The following is a 24,049-nucleotide window of genomic DNA, read 5'->3' as shown; positions in this document are numbered from 1 at the left end:
ATATATATATATATATATATATATATATATATATATATATATAATATATATATATATATTATTTTACGTTTTAACATAAAATAAAGTAAGCCAGAGAAAACATTTGTATTGTCTTTATTGCATTAATGAAACTGATGCACTTATAAAAACTTGAAACACTAGAAAGCTAAAACACATAAAAACTCCAGTTTCTTTAATATTTCTGTTCCAATTCTGGACAGAAAAATCATATTTGAGACAAGAATAGGATTCCCAATTGGTATCGTAATGGAATAATCTATTTTAGGACAAAGTTGGGCACTCTGATTGAAATCTAAGATGGATTTGGAAAAATATTAAGAAATTTCTATGCGGTAAAGCGTTGGATGCTATTGTGGTCACCGGTGTTGATCGGCACTGCGATATTACTGCGTTTCATAAAATCACTTATAAAGTATAATTAATTGCGCCTAAGAAACCAACCGCTAATGGGAAGTCAATGTGTTGAGATAAAAGATAAGATAAAACGCGCATTTCAAATTGCAACGTATTACCCGTTGCCTTCAGCAAGTTTCAATCGTCCATTGCATGATCCATGGAAAATTTAACAGAATAAAAAATATAATCTTATCCTTAGCGAAATTTTCTTGTATTGTGGCCTCAAGAGGATTCTCCTAGAACTAAAAAAAAACTATTCTAATACCTAAAAGAAAAGAATTTCGATTGCAAGACACTGTTTTCTGTAATCCCACGTTCTAAGCAAAAATTTTTATCGATGGAATATAAGAGAGAGAGAGAGAGAAAAAGAATATCTAAAAAATAAAACATATTTATTTGATGGGTATTAATATAATCTATATGCTTAAATCTAAATATTAATTTAAATAGAATAATTGCCTTTTCGTAGAAAGCTAATATGAAATGCTAAATTTAACACAAATGTTAAAATGTTAAATTATGTTAAATTTAACACAAAATTGTTGATAATGCAAAAGAATCTTCTTGAGGTCACCTAAGAGTCACATAAGAGGATTCTTCTAAGGATAAAATTATACTTTTCAGGTGCAGTCAACATGTTAACGGCTTCGTCGTCGCCGAGACTACGACAGACTGAGTAGTTCCGGAGTAGAGAGTACCTGAGAATCCGTCGAGTGCGCTGTTGCCGATCGCCGTCGTGTAATAGGAGGAATTCAATTCAATCGCGACGGTCGACATGGTCGTCAGCATCTTGAAAGCTTGTCGTAGAGAACCGAGCGCGATATTTCCTTCACTTTCACGTCTTGAGCGCACCGGCCAGAGCTTCCTGCGGCTTTTTAGGCCAGCTGTGTGTCTTACGTCTTCCTCTCCACGTGACCACGTATCTCGTACACTCGACGGGTTTACGCTATCGCGTATTTCCACTCGGTGGAGAAGCGGGCCTCGTTTCCCGGTTACGGAACTACGTATTTACAGGCCTCGCATGTACGAGCGATCGTGGCACGTCACGATCACGACTCTTCTCTCTTTCTCTTTCTCTCTTTTTGAATAAATTTCAATTTTACGTCGGCAGCACTTTCGGCCATGCCGCGACTTTTCTCGGTTCGTGCGGCTCGACAAGTCGAATCGCGTCGAGATGCGGCCCGAGAAAATCCATGAGGAATCGAGGCGATATAGGACTTGTCACTAGCCTCGCGCCAGCAACGTCGTACACCGCTTTCATGGGCTTTATTGAAGCTTTAAGCGCCGCTTTCGTCGAGCAAGAGACGACTTTAAGTGACATCATCGAGAGTCGCTCTCTATCTGTCCCTCTCATCCCGCGGTACGTTCACCATTAATTACCTCGGCGCGCCGCGCCCGATGAGAGTACTCGAGGAGATCGCGAGAAATTGTTCGTGTCGCAAACGTCCTGATTGGCTTCTTCACTTAAAACGGGACCCCTCGTTTATAAAGTAGCTTCTGCCCGAGTGGCTCGGATAGCGAGAGTATCAATTTGCGAGAGCCGACGGCGGATGAATGTTTATCTTCTGCAGAGCCCGCGACGAAAGTCGCGTTTCATCACAGCGCGATTAACACGATTAATTTCCCAGAGCTGCACGACATGCAACTACGCCGCCTGCCAGTTTTCGAGTTTACACCTTTGCGCAGCGAAATCAAGTAAGTCGGGCTGTTTACGCGTCAGTTATGAAAGCAGCTCGAGACACGTCAATCGAGAAAAGAAAAGAAAAGAAGGAATACATGATTTCCCTCTTTTCATTTCGAAGGTAATTCACGCGCGAGTTGAGATCTAAGGATTTAATGAGAAAGACCGGCGACAAAGAACGAATACAAAGACGGTCAATAAATCGACTATTATAAAATACTCATTACTTTTCTCATTACGGAGAAAACGGTGTGGTCGGTTTACGCATTAATCTGGCTATGCCAACTGAGTGGTAAAACAACTAATTATGTAGTTGCCGCAACCACAGAACAATCGCTGAGTTGCAGCGACGATATCTGATTAACCGGAGCGCATACTGAAAAAAGGATGTTATACCGAAACGAAAATTTGGCACACCGGATCATAATTTTGTTAGGATAGAGTTTGATGATGGCGACTAAAAGATTTCATTGACGCTATGCGTGTTTTGCTTCTTCAATAATACATGTACATGACACAAGTAAAAATACGATATTGCCAAATATTTCAGTTCAAAATACGATAGTAATGTCATCATATTTTATATAATTTATATATTTATATATTTTATATAATTTATATATTTTATATATTTTATATAATTTGGTTGGAATGGAGTTGGTCGACGTGTTTGATGATTGCAACCAAGAGATTTTACGCCGGGTGTTTTGTTTACTCAATAATACATGCACTTGATATAAATAAAAACACGATAATGTCAAATATTTCAGTTCCAAATACGATAATAATGTTATCGTATGTATTTTATATAATTTGATTAGGTTGGAATTGACAAATCTGTTTGATGATTGTAACTAAGAGATTTCATTGCCGTTATACATGTTTTACTTCCTCAATAATGCATGCATTTGATACAAGTGAAAATATGCCAAATATTTCAGTTCCAATTACGGTAATAATGTTATCGTATGTATTTTATATAATTTGGTTAAAATGGAGTTGACAAACGTGTTTGATGATTATAACTAAGAGGTTTCATTGCCGTTATGCGTGTTTGCTTTCTCAATAATACATGCATTTGGTACAAGTGAAAATATGCCAAATATTTCAGTTCCAAATACGATAATAACGTTGTCGATGTATCCGCGGGGAATGTCACCCGATTTCCGGTTGCCACAGCCAGATTACGCGCAACCACATTGATTGACGTAGTCGACGTGCCAAAGTAATTGTGAGTCACTCATACACATTACCATCGCACAAAAACCAATTAGGCTGGTTGCATCTATGTTGCTCACAGCGAAATACTTCCGGCCACCATATCTCTCCCTTCCACGTGGCGTCCTATTCGCAGGACGATCCATTTTCTCGCGACGAGTAGGTCAGTGGAATTGGCGAGTCGCGAAGATTCTTCCGGGTCTCGCGAAAACAAGGACTGCATCGTCAAGGGCTTCGAGAGCTCTTGTTTCGCCCGATCTCTCGCGCGGAATCACCCGCTTAGCACTCGAGGTCCGATCGACGCGCGACGAAACACACCTGACGCTATTCTGGTGACGCTATACGCTCGTGGATCAGCAGGCGTAATTAAATCCGCCGGCCGGCCGGCAGCTTCGAAGTCATTAACGCTGCACGGTTGCGGTCTTTGATCGACTTCCAAACGGGATTTGCCATTTAGCAAAGGATTCTGCGGAGCGCCGTGATCGCGTTTGCGATCCCGGCGAGCTCCGCTCTCGTCCTGCTTGGCGTCCAAGTGCGTCGAGTATCGCTCGTCAAGTTAACTTCGACCGGCTGTCTCGGAGAGACGCACTTCCTCGCGATTCGGTCCTAATGAAATGTCGACCGAATCAGTTAGTCGGGTCACTCCGTTTTTATGGACGGCTTAATCGGCGGTCGCGTGCATTTTCGGGTCATCGGCGAGGAGGCCGGCTTCCCGATCGAATCGATCGCCGGCGGTGACTTAATCGCCCTTCGCGCGCGCCCGTTAAGCCACTTCCGTTTCTTTCGTTTTAGACAGATGGTACCGGTCGGCCCGAATTAGATGTCGCTCGCCGTGCGATTTATCGGCGCGGTGTTTGTCGCGCGACTCAATCTCGCCCGGTGCAGCGCTCTCAATCCTCACCGGGGAACTCGTCGTCACGTATTTACTAGAGTCGCTCCTGCGAGCGTTCGCGTCTTCTTCACAGGTGGTGGCGGCGTGCTTCTCGGACGCGCACCTCTTCGCCGCCGTGACTTCCGCGACGTGCGCCGATTGCTCGGCGGAATCTTCACGGCGCGTTTCCCGCCACGTGACCCGTCCGCTTCCTGTCATCGGCGCTGTTCCGCGGATCAGGATGCGGCGCGGACACACACACACACACACACGCGCGCGCGCGTCCGCGCACTTGTCCAGGAAAGCCGAACCGCGGCGTGCAAATAGTGCCGGTAAACTGAATGGAACGTGGAACTCAATCCGCCGCAAACTCTCGAACGCGCCTCCCTTTCGTCGGGCATGCGCGCTCTTTTCTCCGCGGTGCGCTTTTCTTTTCTTCGGTACCGGATTCGCGATCGCGCCGATCCGCTCGATTCGTCCGGGCAGTGCGAAAATCGTAGGGGAGAAAAATCGCGCGTCCTGTTATCCATGTCGGCGTGCGCCGTCACATCGTCGCCTAGCGATTGGTCCCGCTCATTCCGCAGGCGAAATCGGCCGAATTGGGTTCCTCGCACAGACTCCTATATATCATAACTGGACTGCTAACTTAGGTAAAGTATATGCTTCCGAAAACTATATACTGAATCATGCGTCGCGCATGTAGGAAGATAGTGGCATCTGATTGGTTGAATGCACATTTGCAAGCATATTACGTACTCCATACCACCTCCTTTCGATTCCACATGCGCCAAGCATGCGCAGATGCTTACTTGCAGAAAGAGAGAGGGTATATAATACATACTTTTCAAAAATTATCTCTATAAACATGGGAATTAGTGGTTTAGTTATGATATAGAAGTCTGTGGTTCCTCCGTCCTTTCGGCGATTTGCATCTAGAGCAGATTGGGTTAGGTTAGGTCTAGATAGTCTCCGGGGCATGTTGTCCATATGCTTCTTTTCAGTATTTATCTTGAGAGGAGCAATGGACATCGTGTTTGTACAATCAGTCACAGTAATTATTTGTCTGAGAAGTTGTAATCTCGAGATAACCTGAAATATGGGCCATCTAGCCCCGAGTTCGTCTACGCGATTCGCACGTAAGCGTACGCACATGTTTGATCAGTTGGTTCCGCGCAAAACAAATGCAGTTCCTCGGAGCGCTTAGCCCTCGCGACGTGGGCCAATATTGTCGAATCGTGCGCGGTTAGCTGAGAATCCACTGATGCGTACGCGAACGCGGTTCAAATGCTGCATTATCGATGTAGCGGCGGCCAACACGCCGCGACGTCGCTGTGTTACAATATTGACGCATAACGGACGTTTCTTATCACACAGGAGAATTTCGACAGCGCGGCAATATCGGCTGACACCGTTTCCCTCGAATTTTCACCCCGACATTCTCGCGCGCATCGTGGATTCCGCCGCGTCGCCTTGGTTCAATCGCGGTCGCCTCGTTTCTCTCGTCGTCGTTACTGATATCGCCAGAACCACGGAGTCATCGGACGTAAGCTGAAATTCCCTCGTAAATGTTTGAAGAGGAAAAGCGAAAGTACAAATGCTCACGTGTCCGATCCTGGATATTGTTCTGATCTTTAAATACGAATATTTGAGGGAAGGAGTTTAGATAGCGAGAAAATGAGAGATTTTTACGAATTTTTCTTAAAGGAATGAATAAAGAAGAACTCAATTTCTTGGAAAAATTTCCGAAATTAGAATTTTCCGACTATCTAAAGCAGAATCTATCCCTAACCGTCCATGTGGTTATTTGCGTCCGTTTTAAGAAGTGTTTGTTTCCAACTAAAAGTGTAAAGGAAATCCCGATATTTTTAGAAATTTTTTCGAACACACTTTAAAGAGAGAAAATCGACGAAGACATTAATGATCCTGGTTGCCATTCTGAAGATAGCAAAAATAACTTATCACTCGAAGAGTCAAACTTTCAACGTAAAATATATGTACATTTAATAAATACAAACATGTTTTCTATGTCGAAAGTTAAAATATTTGTATTTAACGACCAAAACAATAAGAATATCCGTGATTAGACACGTGTCCGAGGATTGGTGCTGTTACTTTGCCTTTCTTTTGTCTTTTTCGACCAGGTAGACAATCGTGAGACCAACGCCGAGTGCGCGGCACGTCATTCCGTCGTACGTCGAGACGTCGCACGCACGTGGCGAAATTTAATCAGTATCGTATCGTTGTGCCGTCACGAGCTTGTGAGCTGTCACCCCCGCAGGTTTTATTTATCGGCGCGTCAAGTGGCAGAGAGACGTCAGAGCCTCGACGTTCATTACATATCTAACTGGGTCGCGTAATCAACACCGAACCCCAGCGGCTTTCGGCATATTGGAGAAATTCGGCCTCGGTACTTGGCCAAGTGCGACCCGCGAGTTTCCCCGCCGAAATTGTCGAAATTCCCGGCGTCGCCGAGTTTTATCGCGCGATTATGACGGCAAACGAACGAGAGCGCGCGTTGCCCGAATAGAGCCCTCCTCTCCGGCGATCGTTTCGCGCTGAAAAAGATTTGCGCGCGAAATCGAGGTCGACTCCTCACGGAGCGCGATACCTTGTCGTGAGCCTTGTAAATCCCGCGCTGTCATTACGCGCTTAATATTATCTCGGCGAACGTGTGACGCGCGTTTGTATGCGCCGATGACGACGACGTGCGCCGCCTCTGGGATCGCGAAGACGGATGATCTCGCGCGCGAAAAATGCTGCATTCTACTTATGCCGATCGCCCGGTCAATCGATCGCGGCATTATCACTTGAATGGTCTGCTGAATAATGCGCTGGTGTACGTTAACGGCGAAAGAGATAGGTAGACAGAGAGAAAGAGAGACTCCGTTTCACTTCTTCGTGTTGGTACGCGCGCGAAACATTCGGATCGGTGTTTCCTACATTAGGCAACTCCTTGCGCCGTCATTCTTCTCGCTGAACGACCGCTGAACATTTTTTCCGCACCGCATCTGGGTTAAGCGCGCCGGCGGCTTGAGAAGTCGGCAAAGCTCGCCGCGGCGAGAGCGGATTATCCAGCGCGCGCGCGCGAGAGAAAAATACCGTCGAGACAGTTGTGACGAATGACGGTGAACGTAAATTCAACGGTCTATTCATTAGCCTCGTTTAACATTGTAGATCTTAATCATAGCGCGTTTCGCATACGCGGAGTTCCGTGTGAGAAAGTGCGCGCGCTTTACCATAATTCTCGCGAAGTCCGCTCTGAATGCATCCAGAGGCCAAAATTCTACGTGACAAAACAAATGTAAGATATAATAATCGTAATATAAAGTAAAAAAAGAATAATGAAAGAGGATATATAATAATATCAGTAATTAATCAGAGTTCAAAATATTTATTATTTGATTAGTAATCAATCCAAATATTTACACATGGAGGAAATTTTGTAGTAAAAATTACTATAGAATTCTGTAGCCGTGGAACCGATCAACACTCCGTAATTAATTATCCTTTCGTAATTAATTATCCTTTCGTAATTAATTATCCCCTTTGTTTTATTTATATTTTACCAACTGAAATGCGTTATTACAGAATTTGCTATCTTCCATTTACTATATTTCTTAATAGATCTTAGACAGTTTATTTTTCTGCATCACTAAAAACGTAGTAAAATTAGAAAGAATTTATTTGAAAGAAAGAAATATTTCTCTCAATCTGACTTACTGACACAGTCCATTCCCGCTCTACTGAAATTAAATTATATTACTGCAATATTAAAACAGGAAAGAATTTATATAAAGAAGAGAGACTGTGATGTGTTCTCTCCGTGAGCAATGATATACTCTTCTTCGCAAAGCGCGGACTTGCTTCGCCTTCGCGCGGAAACCCCCGTCGAGATTGGTCCGTTGAATTTGACGTGCGAGCTAAGTCTCGTCGGCACTTGCGACACACCGCATAGATTCCCGGTAAAACCGCTGGTGGAGAGTCAAAGCGGCACTCACCGCGACATTACCGCTTTTTCCGCGAAAGTCCGTCCCGGACGCCGAAATCTAGGCCGGCCCTCGCCGGTTTCCGGTCGGATACACTCTCGCGAAATCGGCGCGAGCACTTGTCAACGTTAACACACGTCGCGGACAACGCGGCGACTTGACTCGATCCACCCCCGGCACGTTAGCGAGGCCGAAAATCCCGGCGACGTTACGCAGATTTATCGACGGGACGGCGATTTTTACGCGCAACGAGTAACGATAATTCGCGGATATATTCGCGGTGAGTGATGCCGCGCATGTCACGTCCGCCTGCCAAAGTACACGTTTCCCTCCAGCCGGGTTCTCTATGACACCCTGCATGCGTGTGTCCCGAATCCCGCCCTGTCTACGGAACGACTTTGTGTTTCTAGCGCCGAACACACGTGGTGGCGGGTAGATAAATATTGAGTGGATCGCGGCCAAAAGCCCGGTGACGGTAATTTATCGGAGCTGGTGATTTCTCGCGATCAAGTCTCGGATCGTTCGTATCCGACGGGCGGATTAAAGGATGCCAGCGGATTACGACGGTGAGCCGTGTGGCTTTGGCATGAGTACGAAAGATCGCGAGCGATCTCAAAACCGTCGGTCGCTCCGCCAATTATCTCGCCGAGACATTCGTCCCGGATTCTTCTACTCACCAAATTTCTTCGAGTGAAATTTCGCTCGAAAAGTGGAGTAAATGTACGTTGCTTTGCCTTACCATATTCAGCGGTAAACCTAACCGCGCATGTGTAAATGTTTCAGTGTCTTTCAAAAATTGTCACCTTTCAAATTTTGAACGAGATAAATATTATTCTTAAAAAGGAACAATATGTATAGTCGATTGGAAAAATTATTCCATTAGAGTATTTCGTTTGCTTTTTCACTAGAACTCTCATCTATTCATCGGTTGTGCCACAATTTGTTAAATGCACAATCGGAAGCCACACATCTATTAAAACTGACGATCGCGCGACTCTGACGAAGCCAAAATTAGCGTCGTTGCGCGTCTTAGAGATAATTGAGAATTGTCGCGATCGGCTGATCATACAATCTCGTTTTCGAGACGAATACGTCATTTCTTTCATCGGTCATTTTTGCACACCAATGCTGTGTGCATCCCGGTGTTACGACCCGGTGATGACGCTTTGCGGAACCGTCTGCTCCAGGACGCGACGGATTTATAGAACATCCGTTCGCGCGCGCATCTGTACGCATAGCGTGTGGATTAAAACGTAGGAAGACAGCCGAGCGTGTTCGCGCACACCATCCTCTCAGTCCACGGGTGCAGGGAGGGCAAGGAAGGAGCGGAAAGTGCGAGGATGTTTGAGGTGCCATGAGGAAGTCCAGCGTCTTCTGGGCTTTTAAAAGTCCGCCAATGTTATTGTTGGTCCTGCGCCAGCGTAAGTAATGGCCCGGCCGCGACGCAAATATATCCTTCCGCACTTTTTCTTATTTGCCTTTGAAGTGCAGAGATCGTTTCGCGGGTCGCCTGCATGCCGTTTGAAAGAATTATGGACCGGCCGCGTGGTCCGAGGGCATAGTCCGTCTATTTCGTGCGTTCCCGCTCGCCGTGTGTCCGCCCCGCGGAGATACGTCTTGTCTTGTCCGCGCGATCCCCTCACATCAAAGACCTGTCTCGTCCTATGAGCGAAAGAAAACGTTTGTGAAACTGCGCGCGGCCACGTTAAGCCGATTGTTAAGCCGACGTTGATTCGGCGCTCCGCCAATTATCTCGCCGAGACATTCATCCCGCGATCCGGATTCTTCTACTCACCAAATTTCTTCGAATGAAATTTCGCTCGAAAAGTAGAGTAAATGTACGTTGCTTTGCCTTAGCATATTCAGCGGTAAACCTAACCGCGCATGTGTAAATGTTTCAGTGTCTTTCAGTGTCTTTCAAAAATTGTCACCTTCCAAATTTTGAACGAGATAAATATTATTCTTAAAAAGGAACAATATGTATAGTCGATTGGAAAAATTATTCCATTAGAGTATTTCGTTTGCTTTTTCACTAGAACTCTCATCTATTCACCGGCTGTGCCACAATTTGTTAAATGCACAATCGGGAGCCACACGTCTATTAAAAAGATTACTTCTATTAAGTTATTTCTATTAATTACTTCTATTAAAAAATATGCGCTAATATGGTAAGATAAAATTGTAAGATAATATAACAGTGATCGACGGCACAATAATAATGGAAGAACATGTCTCCGATAAAAGGTAGGGTGGTGCCACCTCGCGCTAGCCGCCGGGATTAATCGAACCTACACAGTCATCAGAATGCATCTTCTTGATGTCTACTGCCATCTATGTTGTCAATATTATCAATATATGCCATATGAAGGACATATTGTGTCTACGCGTTTGAACGTTCTCAATTAACTTGCATAACAATGTAACTCGTAGCGCGAACTGAGGCTAATTACTCACAACAAAAAACGGATTGATTGTCTGGCAAGAAGAAATAATGCTAATTTAAGATATCACATTAGAGAATCAGACACGTCATGTCTTTTTAATACGTTTCACTTATCCAGCCGTTACGCAAGAGCGAGCGTGATGCAAGGAAGATTAAATATAGGATTCTTCTTAGCGGCTGACGCGTCATGTTAAACGAGCTTATGTGTGAGAATCAGGAGGAGTTCTCACAACGAGCCGATTGGCAAAAGGGAAAGGCGTTTGCTTGAGATATTTAGAAAAATATTCGTATGCTGCCGGCTGCTTCTTTCCTCGTTCGGATTCATACGTAAATGATATTTAAAACAAGTTCCCTACTAACGTCACATATGCGTGACGCAACGACTTTTTACTGCAGACCAGCGTCAAATATGTGTGACAGCACAAACCTTTTTTCTACATTCACATTGTCAAACTAAGTCTGTTTTGCAAAAATTACGTAAGTAAATATGAGCTGTGGGGATAACTCTCTAAATAAACCGTGAAAGTGAATATGTTAAACATGTGGCATGGAAAGAGAACAAAAAAATACCGTGTATGAAAGGGGAACTAATAATTATAAATATTACCATAAATTATAAAATGTATGTACCAATAATTATAAATATGTATAAATATATAATCAGAATAAATATATAAATAAATGTATAAATAAATGTATAAATAAATGTATAAATAAATATATAAATATATATAAATATATATGTATAAATAAATGTATAAATATATAATCAGAATATCAATTAATTATATTCCTTACGTGTTACTAGCTCGCCATCGACAGCGGTGTTTATATAGTTACATAACACAGTGAACCAAAACTAAATCGTCAAGACGAAATAAAAAGCAGACGTCCTTGTCCGTTTTTTATCCATCCAAGGAAGGAGACGAGCGAGCCGACCGCTCAAATACCGGAAGAGATCCTCGGAAATCGTATCGCGAAACTTCCAGGTCGACTTGACAGCGGACAATGAGCACGCGATCGTAAAATCTCCGAGTCAGCACCGACAAAAACATTGGCAATCTGAACTTTACGATTTTGCCGGAGGTTTCTCGGATCGGCGAGTTTTGAGAGCACCTGCCGTTCGAGGACGCGTCTGAAACCTTACGAATTCGCGCGGCACATGCATCAGGCGCCTTATAAAGCTTCTAAAATTCAATATTCAAGGTGTGCACTTGAGACAGGTAGTCCGTCGAAACTCGTCACGAAGGACACACCGTTTTCTCATACGAATCGCGAAGAAAATTAGACCGCGAGTCGCGGTGCGCTTCGTGCAACATCGCCATGCGTGCGTTTAACGCTGTCTACATCGGTATCTCGCCGTGATAAGAAGTCGCGACAGCGAGCTGTCTTTTCCGATTTTCCTCTGAAGTCGATCGAGAAGGTGCGATGAGCGCAGCGCGAGCCTGGTGCGTGATCTTCGTGGTGGTCGCCGCATGCACCTGCGGCGCACGCACGGAATGCAGCGAGGCCGCGCAAATTTCATTCCTGACGAGTGTGCACGACGACCCGTCGTGCACCAAACTGTCGACCAAGGGCGTTATGCTGTACGAGGCCGCCGGGCTGCTCGCCGAGGCTCACAACAATCGGACCGACGATTTTAAGATCGGTAAATTCACCGCTCGGTTGGAGAAAAGGTCTCAGTTCGAAGTACCCGACTCAAGTGAAAATTCGGCGACGTGAAGCGATATTTCTGTCACCGCAATCGAAAACACTTGTCCGATATGTTCAGCTGTAGTAGAACTTGGTTGCAATAATTAAAAACAATTGGCCATAATTATGCAAAAGTCATTCAGTCCATAAAATTATGATTTTATGGACTTTTTTAGTTTTTATGGGCAATCCATGTACACAAATGAATAGTCCATACGTCTTCCTACGTAAAATGAAATAATTTAAGCCTCATGAATGTCTAAAATGAATTGAAACACAATTTAATTTTTTTGCTAGTTGCGTCCTCTTTATCCATTTTTCAAGAGCTAAGCTTGTCAATGAATTTCACGTGGATTGGATCATTTTTGCATAACTACATACGGCTAGTTGAGTAGAAACCTCCTGCAGGAATCTTTCTGTTCCTCCAACCGAGTTCTTTTCATCTAGTCTCTACCAAATAACAAAAAATTCAGCTGACACTCACGAAATTGTTTATCCATATATTTTTCTCTCCATAAATTCTTTTTCTAACTATAGAGAACGCGGTTGTAACAATTTTTTTCGTGTGATAACGAAACGCATTTCAGTGTGCCACGATAACGTAGTAAATTACGAATTATCGGGCGGTGAAAATTCGACTCGCTTGCAGAGATCACCGTTTTGGATACTTGCGGTAGCATAACAGGTGCTCTAAAGGCGGCCCTGAAGGCTCTCGTGTGGGCGAATATCAACTGTTTGCATCCACCTCATTACTTAGGTAAATCGACAATCGTCTCTTTTCTTCTATCTACCTTCGTTTTGCGTGAATATCGCAGCCTAATTTCGGCCGATAACAACTCGCCAATTTGACGCGGCTCACATTCGTATAATCGCACGTACGTGCCTCCGCACAAAAATGTCCGTAACGCCTTAAGTTGCATTAAATACTGACTGTAAACTGAAGTACGCACAGTGAATTTAAGTCAACATACAAAGAAAATTGTAACGTAACAAAACCATAATTAGGGGAGACCAGGTCTAGGCGACTCCCTGAGTATGTTTCTCGCTATTATTATCTTACTATTATTATTTTTTATTATCTATCTTGAGAGAAGTAGTGGATACAAAATTGCAAAAAAATGTTCTTCTTAGAACATAAATATTTTTCCCCGAGTTTCATTAAAATTGAAATAAAATTACAGTTAAAAAAATAGAAAAAATTTAATAATAGCAAAGTGAATTTTCTAGTTTCTCGAAATGTTGCATTAATATTCTCCATCGTGACCGAATAAAGTTAACGCGTTGCTAGCTAAAATGAAGTTTCTTGCAAGTATATGATGCTTCGGATAATAAAAGCAGTTTTCATTTATAAAATGAATGAAATCGAGCATATGTACGGATGAAGAAAGGTCGCCCTATATTTAAGGGCCGGCAAGACGGCTGTGGAGATCTCTCGCGGGAACTACTAATCAGGATACATATTTTATATGTGGCCTGCTTTTACCTCGCGCTGCTAAGCAACTTCACACATTATCAGACCAAGATGGTTGTCTTATCATGTGTTTATATCTTGGTTATTATAGGTTAAAATATACGATTAACTAGATCATGGCGATCATTAATACGTAGAAGAGGGCTGCCTCTATTACGTTTGTACAGTCAGTCACAACAATTCATTGCCTGAGAAGTAACTTTGAAATTCTGAGATACGGTAAATCTAGCCCCGGTCTTCTCTATGCGTGAGATCGGGTGTCTCATTATTTACAAGGGTGTAATATGAAGTATACAAAAAAATATTTTACTATAAAAGAAGGTTAGAAGAAGAAAACTGATATATAATTTAATATAAATTAATATTTTATCACAATTTTTATTGCTCTTTCCATAGCATATAGTTTGTTTATTTAGTCACTGCAATAATTTAACTTAAAAAATGTTGCAATGTAGAAAGAGTAATAAAAATGTTTATAAGATGTTAGTTTGACAAGTTAAATATTTTTACCGATCTTCTTTTGCTTAGAAAATACTTGATATTCCTATCTCATATAGTATAATACGCCCGCAAAATCAAGCTTTTGTTACCTTTTTTGCACGTTGACCTAAGTTCACTATTACTTCAGTTTACAGTCAGTACTTGAGGTAACTTAAAGTGTTACGGCTTTTGTGCGAAAGTCCTAAAGATGTCTCACGTTATATATTCAGGAATTATCGGGCCGGACACCACGACCAATGCCGAAGCGGTGCACAAAGTGACCTCGATATTGAAGGTGCCGCACATCGTTAAGAAGCCGTCGGTCTCGTCGTATTTACATCCTTTGGCGGAGGAATCAAACTCCTACGTGGTGCAGGTGCGTGCGCGCGCGTGTGACATCTGTGCGCACGTCTATCAGACGGATTCAATAGATCGTAATTAATTTTACTATTTATCGTGAGCTTCGAAGCTTCGCTCTACGAGTCGAATATGAAAACCGCCAATTCGAGATCTCGGAGTAACGACGGTCGGTCACTGCTGCATAATACGAGATTTGCCTTTGCGTAACGCATTGCTATTGCAACGTGGCCCGTTTTGCGCTTACGCAACGTGTGAAAGTGTTAAACACGACAATAAATCAAACAGTGCAACAGTGGGTTTTTCGCGGCATATATTCGAGCGTTACATCTGATTGCGCGCCGCTCTCGCGATTAGTTTCGCACCATGATGATTCTGACTTTGATTACGTAAGAATTGATTTTTTGCTTGCATTTTTCCAATGTTTTTTCTAATAAGCGATTTTTTGGGGAATCGGTGCTTCATGAATCAAACACGATACTAACAAAATTGAAGCAGTAAACCTAGTGGATCAATCACAGTTGAGAATATCGGCATGGTAGCCGTGAGTCTCTTCTATTTAGGGCCGGTTTCACCCATGGACATAGTATACATAGACTCCGAATGCCCTATGTTCTGTCTAACATCTAGAAAGAGAGCTAGAATAGAGGAGCTACAGTTTTCTTTCTATTTTGGTCACTTTTTTGTTGCGCGTGCATCCATTTCTCGTTTCCATAATATTATAGAGTGCAACAGCACCCCGACTAGACTAGCAAGTAAAAGTCTTACTTAAATTTCATTGCACACTTTGTCTGTGCAGAAAGAGACAGAGAACACAGAGGGGCTGTACATATTGGCTTCACTTTTCTGGCCGTATGCGGGGTCCATGTATACTACGTCCATGGTTTCACCAACTCCGGTTAAGCTAACCGAAGGTTAAAAGCAGCAGAGTAGTCAACTTAAATGCGACGTGTCATAAACAGTGTCATACTGAACCTCAATGAACAATTTATATTCAATCTCGATATTGGCACTTCTGATAGTTAGAATTTAACCATCGTTTGGTTTAACCGGAGTTGGTGAAACCGGCCCTTGACACAAAAGTCGGCGCAAGCATCATCTCGTCTTTGTTCCTCACAGAATGTGAAATAAAACAAGATAATGCTCGTACTGACATGTATTACCAGAGGGAAAGCACCATGCACAGGATGTCTGACGATAACATATATAAGTTCCTCGTGTACGTGTAGATTAAGTCCAATTTTGAACAAGAAAATCTTTAAAACGATTCCTTCTGACAGAATCATGAATGACGTGAAAGAACATAGTAAACTGCGCGAAAAAAAATCTGGCGGATTTCGCTAAAAGCGCAGCAAGCCTTTCAATAGCACGTTTCAGTTCCTAAAATGGGGTACAACGGGGTAAATAGCGGGGGAATTTGGATAATATTAAGTGTTTGCAACAATTTTAGAAAAATATGATATAGCATAAAAATATGAATATATAGCATGCTAACTTCAAACATAAAACAAGGCGTCTCATTTTTCTGAAATTCGTCGCAAACGCTTAGTGTTATCCAAATTCCCCTGCTGTTCAATTTACCCCGCTGTACCCTATAAGTAGCGCATACAAAATGAAAAAACAGAACGAGTGTCGATTTATTTCTTAGATACAAAATCCAGTAAATTTTTCTACAATATTCTCTTTCCGTGCACGTGATATTTGGCGAAAAATCTCGCCTCGCCTTCCTCACTTCAAACGCGATTCTTTTTCCTCTGTTTAATATCGCGTGGATAACGAGTTGTCTATAAATGTAAAACTAATCAGCTGGGAAATGCCAAGGTTTATTGGCAGCGATAATTATACGAGACGGCGCGGCAACGTTCGTTGGTTTCACTCAATATGTCGAATCAAGATGAAGAAACCAACGCCGTGTCACCCCGTAATTAAGCGCAATTTATAATTATGGGGCACAATCGCGACATATTTATTAGAGCACGATACACCCACGCGAGTCGACATAAAATGCGTTCGCGCGATTTCGACGTGCGATTTGTACGTTAGAGTTCGCGTTAGCGTCGTTCTACATTAGTTGCAAGTCTCAAGGTCGCAAGAAAATTGACCAGTCACAGTCAATTCTTCTTTGGTCGTAAAAAGAACGATTGATTGTAATTGGTAAATTTTCTTGCGACCTTGAGACTTGGTCCGGCCTTACTGTCTTCCCTCGCAGGCAATTTTGGCAGTGATAGACGCCCTGAGATGGCGGTCTTTCACGTTGGTGGCCAACGTGGACGACGAGAACGACGACGACGTGCAGAATCTCGCGAAGAAACTGACGATGAGCGCCGTCGCCAGGGACTTGTGCGTCATAGTCCACGACAATGACGAGAAAGGTGCGGAATCGTGTCTTTCGTTTTCTCTTCTTTTTTTTTTTCTTTCTTTTCTTCCTCTTTCTCCTTTGTACTCGTCGAATATTCCCGCTTCCGTTACCGCGTAAATGACACGCGGTCTTCCCCGAGCGGACAAATCGCCGTCGCCGATTACATCGTCAGTTATCCCATTGACGCAGGTTACACGTCGCATGTCGTGCATATCGGCGAGCCGGAGGAGAAGTTCCTCCGCGAATCCGCGAACGTGACTGTGTTAATTGTCGACGAGGGCAGCTCGCGGGACCGCTTGAGTCGCATAAATTCCAGCAACAACGTGCTGCTGCTGCTGCTGATGCTGGAGGACTCCAGGTAATTAATACACGAGGACTTCCGCGGCATTTATTCACGACGACTTGGTGTCGCATTTAGCGCGTCACTCAAAGCGTATAATAATTCCCGGGCGATTCAATGTGCAGTCCGAGTAATTTTAATGTATTATCGAGATTACATAACGGATAATACGGATCTATGATTGAATTCATAATCATCGTAATCTATAGAATACGTTTGGATAGCTTTAAATGCTTATGTATCTGCAATATGACGCGATACGCGCATTTCCCTGCGACGTGCTACTGCTTTATTATTAATCGCTAACTGCACCATGGCCGGATTACGTGCGCGAAGTTAATGAATTATTGATTATGATTGCACATATTAGAGAGAGAGAGCGAAAGAGAAAGAGAGAGAGAGGGAAGGAGGGGAAAAGGAGGAAAAAAGAATAGTGAGAGACAGACGAGTAATTGAGCGTGAAAGGCTATCCTCTTTGTGCTTCACAAAGGATCTTAACGGGACTGAATCTCAGCCGACTCATTACGCGAGTAATTGATGAAATCCGATTTTTTGTGTCATTAACATGCGGTGCGCCACCACGTCGTTTGCATAAGCGCCGCCAATCTTCTCAACGTAGAGAGAGACACGCGCGGATACACATTTCCTCTCGACGATCTTATCGTCGCCTGCTTTTCGCTCTGAAAAGAAAAAAAGTTCCGGGAAGACAAAAACAGACGACTTCCTTCGACGGCGCCGATTATACGCTCCCTGCGTCGCGCGAGTACACTGAGAAAAAATATTTGAACATTTCTTTGTGGGATATAAAGTTTATTTTTATAGAATCAACTTTATTTCTGTACGGAGGAGGAAATCTGATTGAATCAACACGACACATTTGATTAAAAGAGTTTAGGTCAAGGTAAACAGCTCTTTCTGTGTGTGTGTGTGTGTGTGTGTGTGTGTGATTATAATGAGATATTCTGGTATGCAAGCAAAACATTTCGTTATAATACTGGTCGGAATTTCATTGCTGTGTAGCAATAACGTTCAAGTATCTTTTTCTCAGTGTAATTTCGCAGCTGTAACTCGACTTCGCGCTTGCTGTTCGTTCCGATTCGCAACTTCTGCTACTTCCGTCGCGCTCTTAATCGAGGTTAAGGATCCTCGATCAAACGGCTGGTTAGAATTGCCGGTATCGCTCCTTTTTTCTTCCTCCTTCTGCATTTGAATGTTTCAGTCTTCGGAACTGCGGCAGCTGTTCGAGGTCATTCTTAGGTCTATACGTGGAGAAACCTCGTTAGTTAGTTAGAAACCTCGTTAGTTCGCGCGAGTTTGCTGCGCGCTTACGAACAACATTTGCATTAATGAGCGATACATTACTGGCATTACGAAGTGAATGATACTACTAAGCGCGCGCGCGAAGTTTACGCTGAAAGAAGAATTTTACTGTTGACACGAGAATGTGATACATACCGGACCAAAATTTGGTTAAAACGGGATCAAATGGCCAAATGTTTGGTAATTGCAATCAAAAAAATTAATTGTCTCTTATGGACTTCGCTTTCCCGAGTCGGAATTTTGACTTTATATTGAACCTTGAATTTTACACCGCAGTAAGAGCTAAGATAGCAAGGTAAGTTTAATTCTAATTCTGATATAATTTACTCCTACTTTGACCCTGATGATGTCTGAAATTTCCGCTTTCGCTTTCTTTAGCGTTAAAGTAAGTTTGTATAATAGTAGGATCTTAGGAAACAAAGTAGGTTTAGTTGTGAACATCTATTGAAGCTTTAGCTCCTACATAGAATATATGTATTTTATAGAAATGTTTAAAAAATTTAATAAATAACGAAATAGAAACGTGAAATAGTATAAAATATACATTTTATTGCATAAATTTCAGACATCATCAGGGTCAAAGTAGGAATAAATTATATCATTAGAATTAAACCTACTTTGCTATCTTAGCTCCTACTGCGGTGTAGTATTCAAGGTTCAACATAGGATCAAAATTTCGACTCGAAAATGAGTATCAATATCGCCAAAATAGGTTTCATCTAGGTTGTAGATTATCTAAGTAGGCTCAAATTATTTTTAAGAGCGTCAAAGTAACGTGAAGATTTTGACAAGACAGAATTAAAGAGAAGAGAAAGAGAAGTTAATGAGTATCATCGTCAAAGTAAGTTTTATCTAGGCTATAAACCATCTAAGTAGGCGTAAACTATCCTTAAGAGCATCAAAGTAGCATTAAAATTTTGACTCGGGAATTCTCATTAGTATGTTCTGCTTGAAATAAATAACATGATAATGCTATTCAAGTCGTACATGTACCAAATATTTCAATTCCAAGTATTGAAAATAATTTTTTCAGTGCATCTTCTCTCTAACTGTTTCTGTCGCTTTACCATTGCGTTTCCAGTCTCGTAATCGTTATACAAAAGGATTTCCCAACTAAGGTTTCTGTATAGTTGCGTATCCTAACTGTTGAATATTCTAACGTTATTTCTTCAGAATATTCAAGTCGTTATATACGTGACATGAGGTTTAACATATGCAGCTGAAATTGCTACTCAAGCAGACTCACTCGAGCGCAAGCAAGACTACAAGAAATAAATTGTTCATTATGAGACTGAAATAATGTATTTCTGCAGAATCAACTTCGTTGTAATAATACTTCTTCCTTCGTTATAATACTGGTCGGAGTTTCGTTTCTGTGTATGTAGTAATAACATTCAAGTATCTTTTTCTCAGTGTAACTTCGCAGCTGTCACTCGACTTCGCGCTTGCTGCTCGTTCCGATTCGCAACCTCTGCTACTTCCGTCGCGCTCTTAATCGAGGTTAAGGATGCTCGATCAAACGGCAAAGTGCCGACAATTAGTATAACGGAATTACGTAATTAATTCGTGAACTGCCCACGGACATCAATTCGATTATGGAATTCAATTAACGATTGAATGAAAGAAATCGCGCCGTTGTCGTAGAGCATATCGCGTGCATGAAATCGGCGTGCATTTAACAACGGGTGTTTCACGTTAAATTCTTCACCGTCAGAAATGTAATCAACGGTTTGGAGCGGAGAATCGAGAGTTCGCAGTGGTGGGCGTCCGAGAACGCTCGTGGAAAGTACGACGCCGAAGAATTGAGGCAAGTCAGATGGCTCGAGGACGCCGTAGGAATTTACACGAAAGCTCTCAAAGCATTGTGGTGAGTTCCGCGAAATTTCACGTCGACGATGTCACTGATTATCGAATATATGTTCGCAGTAAGCATAAAAATGAATTGAGAGTGACAATATTAAGGGGGTGTCCTTATTATTGTACTTATACTTATTATTATTATGATTATTACTAAGCAAAAAATCGATCACAATCCATTTAGAAGAAGTAGTCAGTCATTTAGGTTTTTGTGGAATTATAAAGGATTAAAGTTGAGGCCTTCTGAAAGACGCAATGCAATTTCCACAGAAGTCACCAAGACAAAAATACAATTTTTTGTCATTTATTGTCACAGTAAGAACAAGAAATGCAAGAACCAGATTAATCCCTTGGACTGGAACCACATGGTGTCGAGCGTCTTAATGGCGCACAACGTGGAATCGCAGGCTGCGCCGAGGTTCCTCGATCTGTCCATGAGGAAGAAGACGGGCGACTTGGAGCGTCTGGGTAGCGTGATCGTTCGCAAGGACAAGGCGAGAGTTTATTGGGGCGAACAGAGTGGAGTGTCCCAGGAGAGAGACACGAAAGAAGCCGGAGGTAACGACGATACGACGGCGGAAGACAACTACGAAGACGTGCCGTTCGCGTTCAGGGAACTCCTGAATCGAGGGAATGAACCGCGATCGGGATGCGCCGTCAAGGAGATCAAGATGGTGCACGAGAAGGACAACGAAACGACGCAAGTTCTCGTCTCGGGAATGGACGACAACGAGTGGTGGACGACGGTATTTTTGGCAGATCATTTCATCGGGAGTTATCCTGGATTTTTGGAGAGAATTTTATAGTAAACCCTGAGTGGGAATTTTGATTCTACTTTCAGCCTTACTACTTACTTTGGATATTTGGAATTATTTACTTACTTACTTTAGATTTACTTAGCGGAATAGATGCTCAGCAAGATACATATAGGTCTCACTAGCAATATATTCCTCTACTAGAGAAACATAACAAAATTGAAAAGAATATCTAGGAAAAAGAAGAACTATAACATTCTCTCTGTATGAGTGCGAAATTTTACTTCATTGTTCCTACACAAATAGTCTAAGTAGATTGATTCTATCATCAAAATATCATTAACAATTAATATATATTATCAGCTGTCGTGTCAGCTATACTCTATAAAAAGAAAAATGGAAATTTAAGAATTTGGTGAAAATAGGACCAAATGGCTAAATTTCTGGTAATTGCAACCAAAAAATTTACTTGTGGGCTTTGTTTTCTCACGAGGAAGTCCTACTTGAGACAAGCATAGCAATGCCATCCAAATCGTATGTACGAAATATTTTAGTTCTAAATACGGAAATAATTTCTTCAGTGCATTTCCTCTCCGAATCAAGGCCCAGTTCCACAATCTCCAATTAACTTAACTGGCTAGTTATTCCATTAGACTTGATCAATCGCATTTGACATTAAGAAGAGTTAATTAGAATTACTATTGGAATTTAACCGGTAGTTAAAATTAAATGGATGTTGTGGAACTTGGCCTAAATGCGACGCCGTGTCAATCTCACAGTGAGAAATCCTCACGGCGGAGCGCGCTATTTGCTGTGTACTTTCGCGTGTTGCAGGTGTGCACAGTGAGCGGTGTGGGAGTTGCGATGTTCCTGATGGGTATCCTCGCCGTTTACGTTATCTACACGAATATACGGAGTTCGCGGTGTCCCAAAGGTAAGGATCAACTGGACAGGGACACCACCCTGCGAAGAATGAGCAACGACCAGGAGTTACCGACGACCGTAACCGTCCGCCATCAGCGAGCGTTGCGAGTGCTGCAAAGAACGGACAGCGACAGGACTACCATATCCGAGAAGAGCGTGTGATGTCCCAGCGGCGTCGGGGGTTGGTGACTCGCGTGAATAATAAATGAAACAAACGCTCCCTGGTCTCTCCTGTTCTGTCCCAGCGAAAGACAGAGCCGCGAGTAACATGTTTTTCGAGGTAAAAACGCGAAGTCAGCTTGTCGATAATATAGTTCTTGATTCATTAGTCACGTTAATTGCGTACGCACGAGCATTCGAGATTGTGTTGGACAAATAAATGGCTCGTCAAGTCTTTTAAACGAACTCCGAAATGAATCCCAAAATTGCTAAAGTGAAGGGTAAGATCACTCTCCCGAAGCGAATCTAAATTTATTCCAAGTTAATTGTCGGCGAATGCACAGCTTATTGCTCGTTGGAAGCCGCAAGTTTGCGGTTTCGTCGTTCTCGTGCGGTTGCTCGACGGCGCGTCGCGCCACTGCCTGTCATCAGCGAAAATTGTCCTTCGTCTTTCCCTCGAGTTTACCGTAGGAAACAACAGAATGAAATTTCCGGCATGTGTGGAAGCTCACGTGCGTTAGTGTGCGGCATGCACACACAATAGGGGGAGGTTACCGCGGATGTGACAGATTAAGATGGTAAAATGGGGTTATGCCCGACTGGATGGGTGGATAGATACCAGCTATTGTTCTTGCCACTTGACGCAATCAGAGAGTCAATTAAGGTTGCGTAACACGCAAAATATCCACCTAACGCGTCGCGGCCGTGCAAGATAATCAGATATGGGTTCTCCGGCAGAAAACGCGACCCGCCGATGCGCGAACGTGTCGTGCGAAAAGTACGATGCACTTACGCCGATCATACAGGATAACCGTCACGAAATGTTTGCGTTGCGTGCGTTGGGTGTACGAGACTGCAGCGGCTTGCAAGACGGGCTCAGACACGATGAAGTTGGGAGCACGCCAAACTTCAGAAATTCAGAAAAACTTCAAAATTCAGAGATTACGGAGAAACTTACACATACGTCTAAAATCGGGAGATAAGATATCTTAAAGACATCTTAAAGACGTCGGAATATAAGATATCTCTAAGACGTATTTAAAACGTCTGTAAGGTATCTTAAGTTTAGATCTTAGACATTATGCTGTGTTAATGTTATGGAAATGGAAATGGAAATGGAAATTTTATGGGAACACTTAAGCAATAATAATGTCATTAGTAATATGATTAAGAATATTAAATAATAGTAAGCAGTAAAAATAAATAATAATAAGAACAATTAATGAATAAATCCGTCACAATAATGACTCTCAGCGTTGGCAGTTTGTTGTGCTCCCAATTTCATTACATCTAAACCGTTTTGCAACCCACTATGAGTGTGTTCGCGAAGATGCTATTTAGCATTACGTAATGCTACGGACTGTTCGCGAAGCTAAGTGGTATCAAACGTTATCCTGATGCCACTAACGGTAACGTTCTACGTCATAATTACGCGCTATTAATGCTCTTTTTTGTAGTGTATTATTAGCTACTATTCATGGACTTCGAAGTCACTATCGCTATCGCACTATTGACTTCGTGAACAGCGAAGTTTCTTGATAGCGTCTGCGTCTGCGTTTGCACTGTTAAATATTGGAGGGTCAGATTTAAACCAATTTCTTGAGTTAAATAATATTTAGTTATTTTTAACTATCATGTGTGTCAAAATTTACTATTTTAACACAAAACATGTGTTTAAAAAAACAACCACATCGGATCAACCCATTTAAAACAATATTA

General features: G+C 42.5%; 2 protein-coding genes across 4 annotated transcripts in view; one reads left to right on the top strand and one right to left on the bottom strand.

Annotated features, from left to right (window-relative positions):
* LOC116842874 (growth hormone secretagogue receptor type 1) overlaps positions 1-5,018 on the bottom strand; it is a 44,307-nt gene extending 39,289 nt beyond the window's left edge. For 2 of the 3 annotated variants that reach the window (XM_032812690.1, XM_032812698.1), the window contains exon 1: positions 1,116-5,018. In XM_032812690.1, the coding sequence (XP_032668581.1) occupies positions 1,116-1,206 (91 nt within the window). In that variant the 5' untranslated portion in view covers positions 1,207-5,018. The remainder of the gene's footprint in view (positions 1-1,115) is intronic. The other variant, XM_032812680.1, reaches the window with a different exon arrangement.
* A 6,800-nt stretch (positions 5,019-11,818) lies between these two features.
* Positions 11,819-23,959, top strand: LOC116842866. The gene is made up of 8 exons (XM_032812667.1): positions 11,819-12,264; positions 12,958-13,065; positions 14,490-14,635; positions 16,826-16,988; positions 17,165-17,333; positions 20,350-20,502; positions 20,809-21,238; positions 22,082-23,959. Exons 1-8 carry the CDS (start codon positions 12,045-12,047, stop codon positions 22,331-22,333), a joined length of 1,641 nt encoding a protein of 546 aa, XP_032668558.1. The 5' UTR covers positions 11,819-12,044; the 3' UTR covers positions 22,334-23,959.
* The last annotated feature ends 90 nt before the right edge of the window (positions 23,960-24,049 follow it).

Source organism: Odontomachus brunneus, unplaced genomic scaffold (genome assembly GCF_010583005.1).
Source record: "Odontomachus brunneus isolate Ranch 3 - 2012 unplaced genomic scaffold, Obru_v1 Obru_scaffold_002, whole genome shotgun sequence".
In the NCBI taxonomy this organism is placed as follows: Eukaryota; Metazoa; Arthropoda; class Insecta; order Hymenoptera; family Formicidae; genus Odontomachus; species Odontomachus brunneus.
Note: the sequence above shows the minus strand (reverse complement) of the source record. Positions and strands in the feature narration are given on the sequence as shown.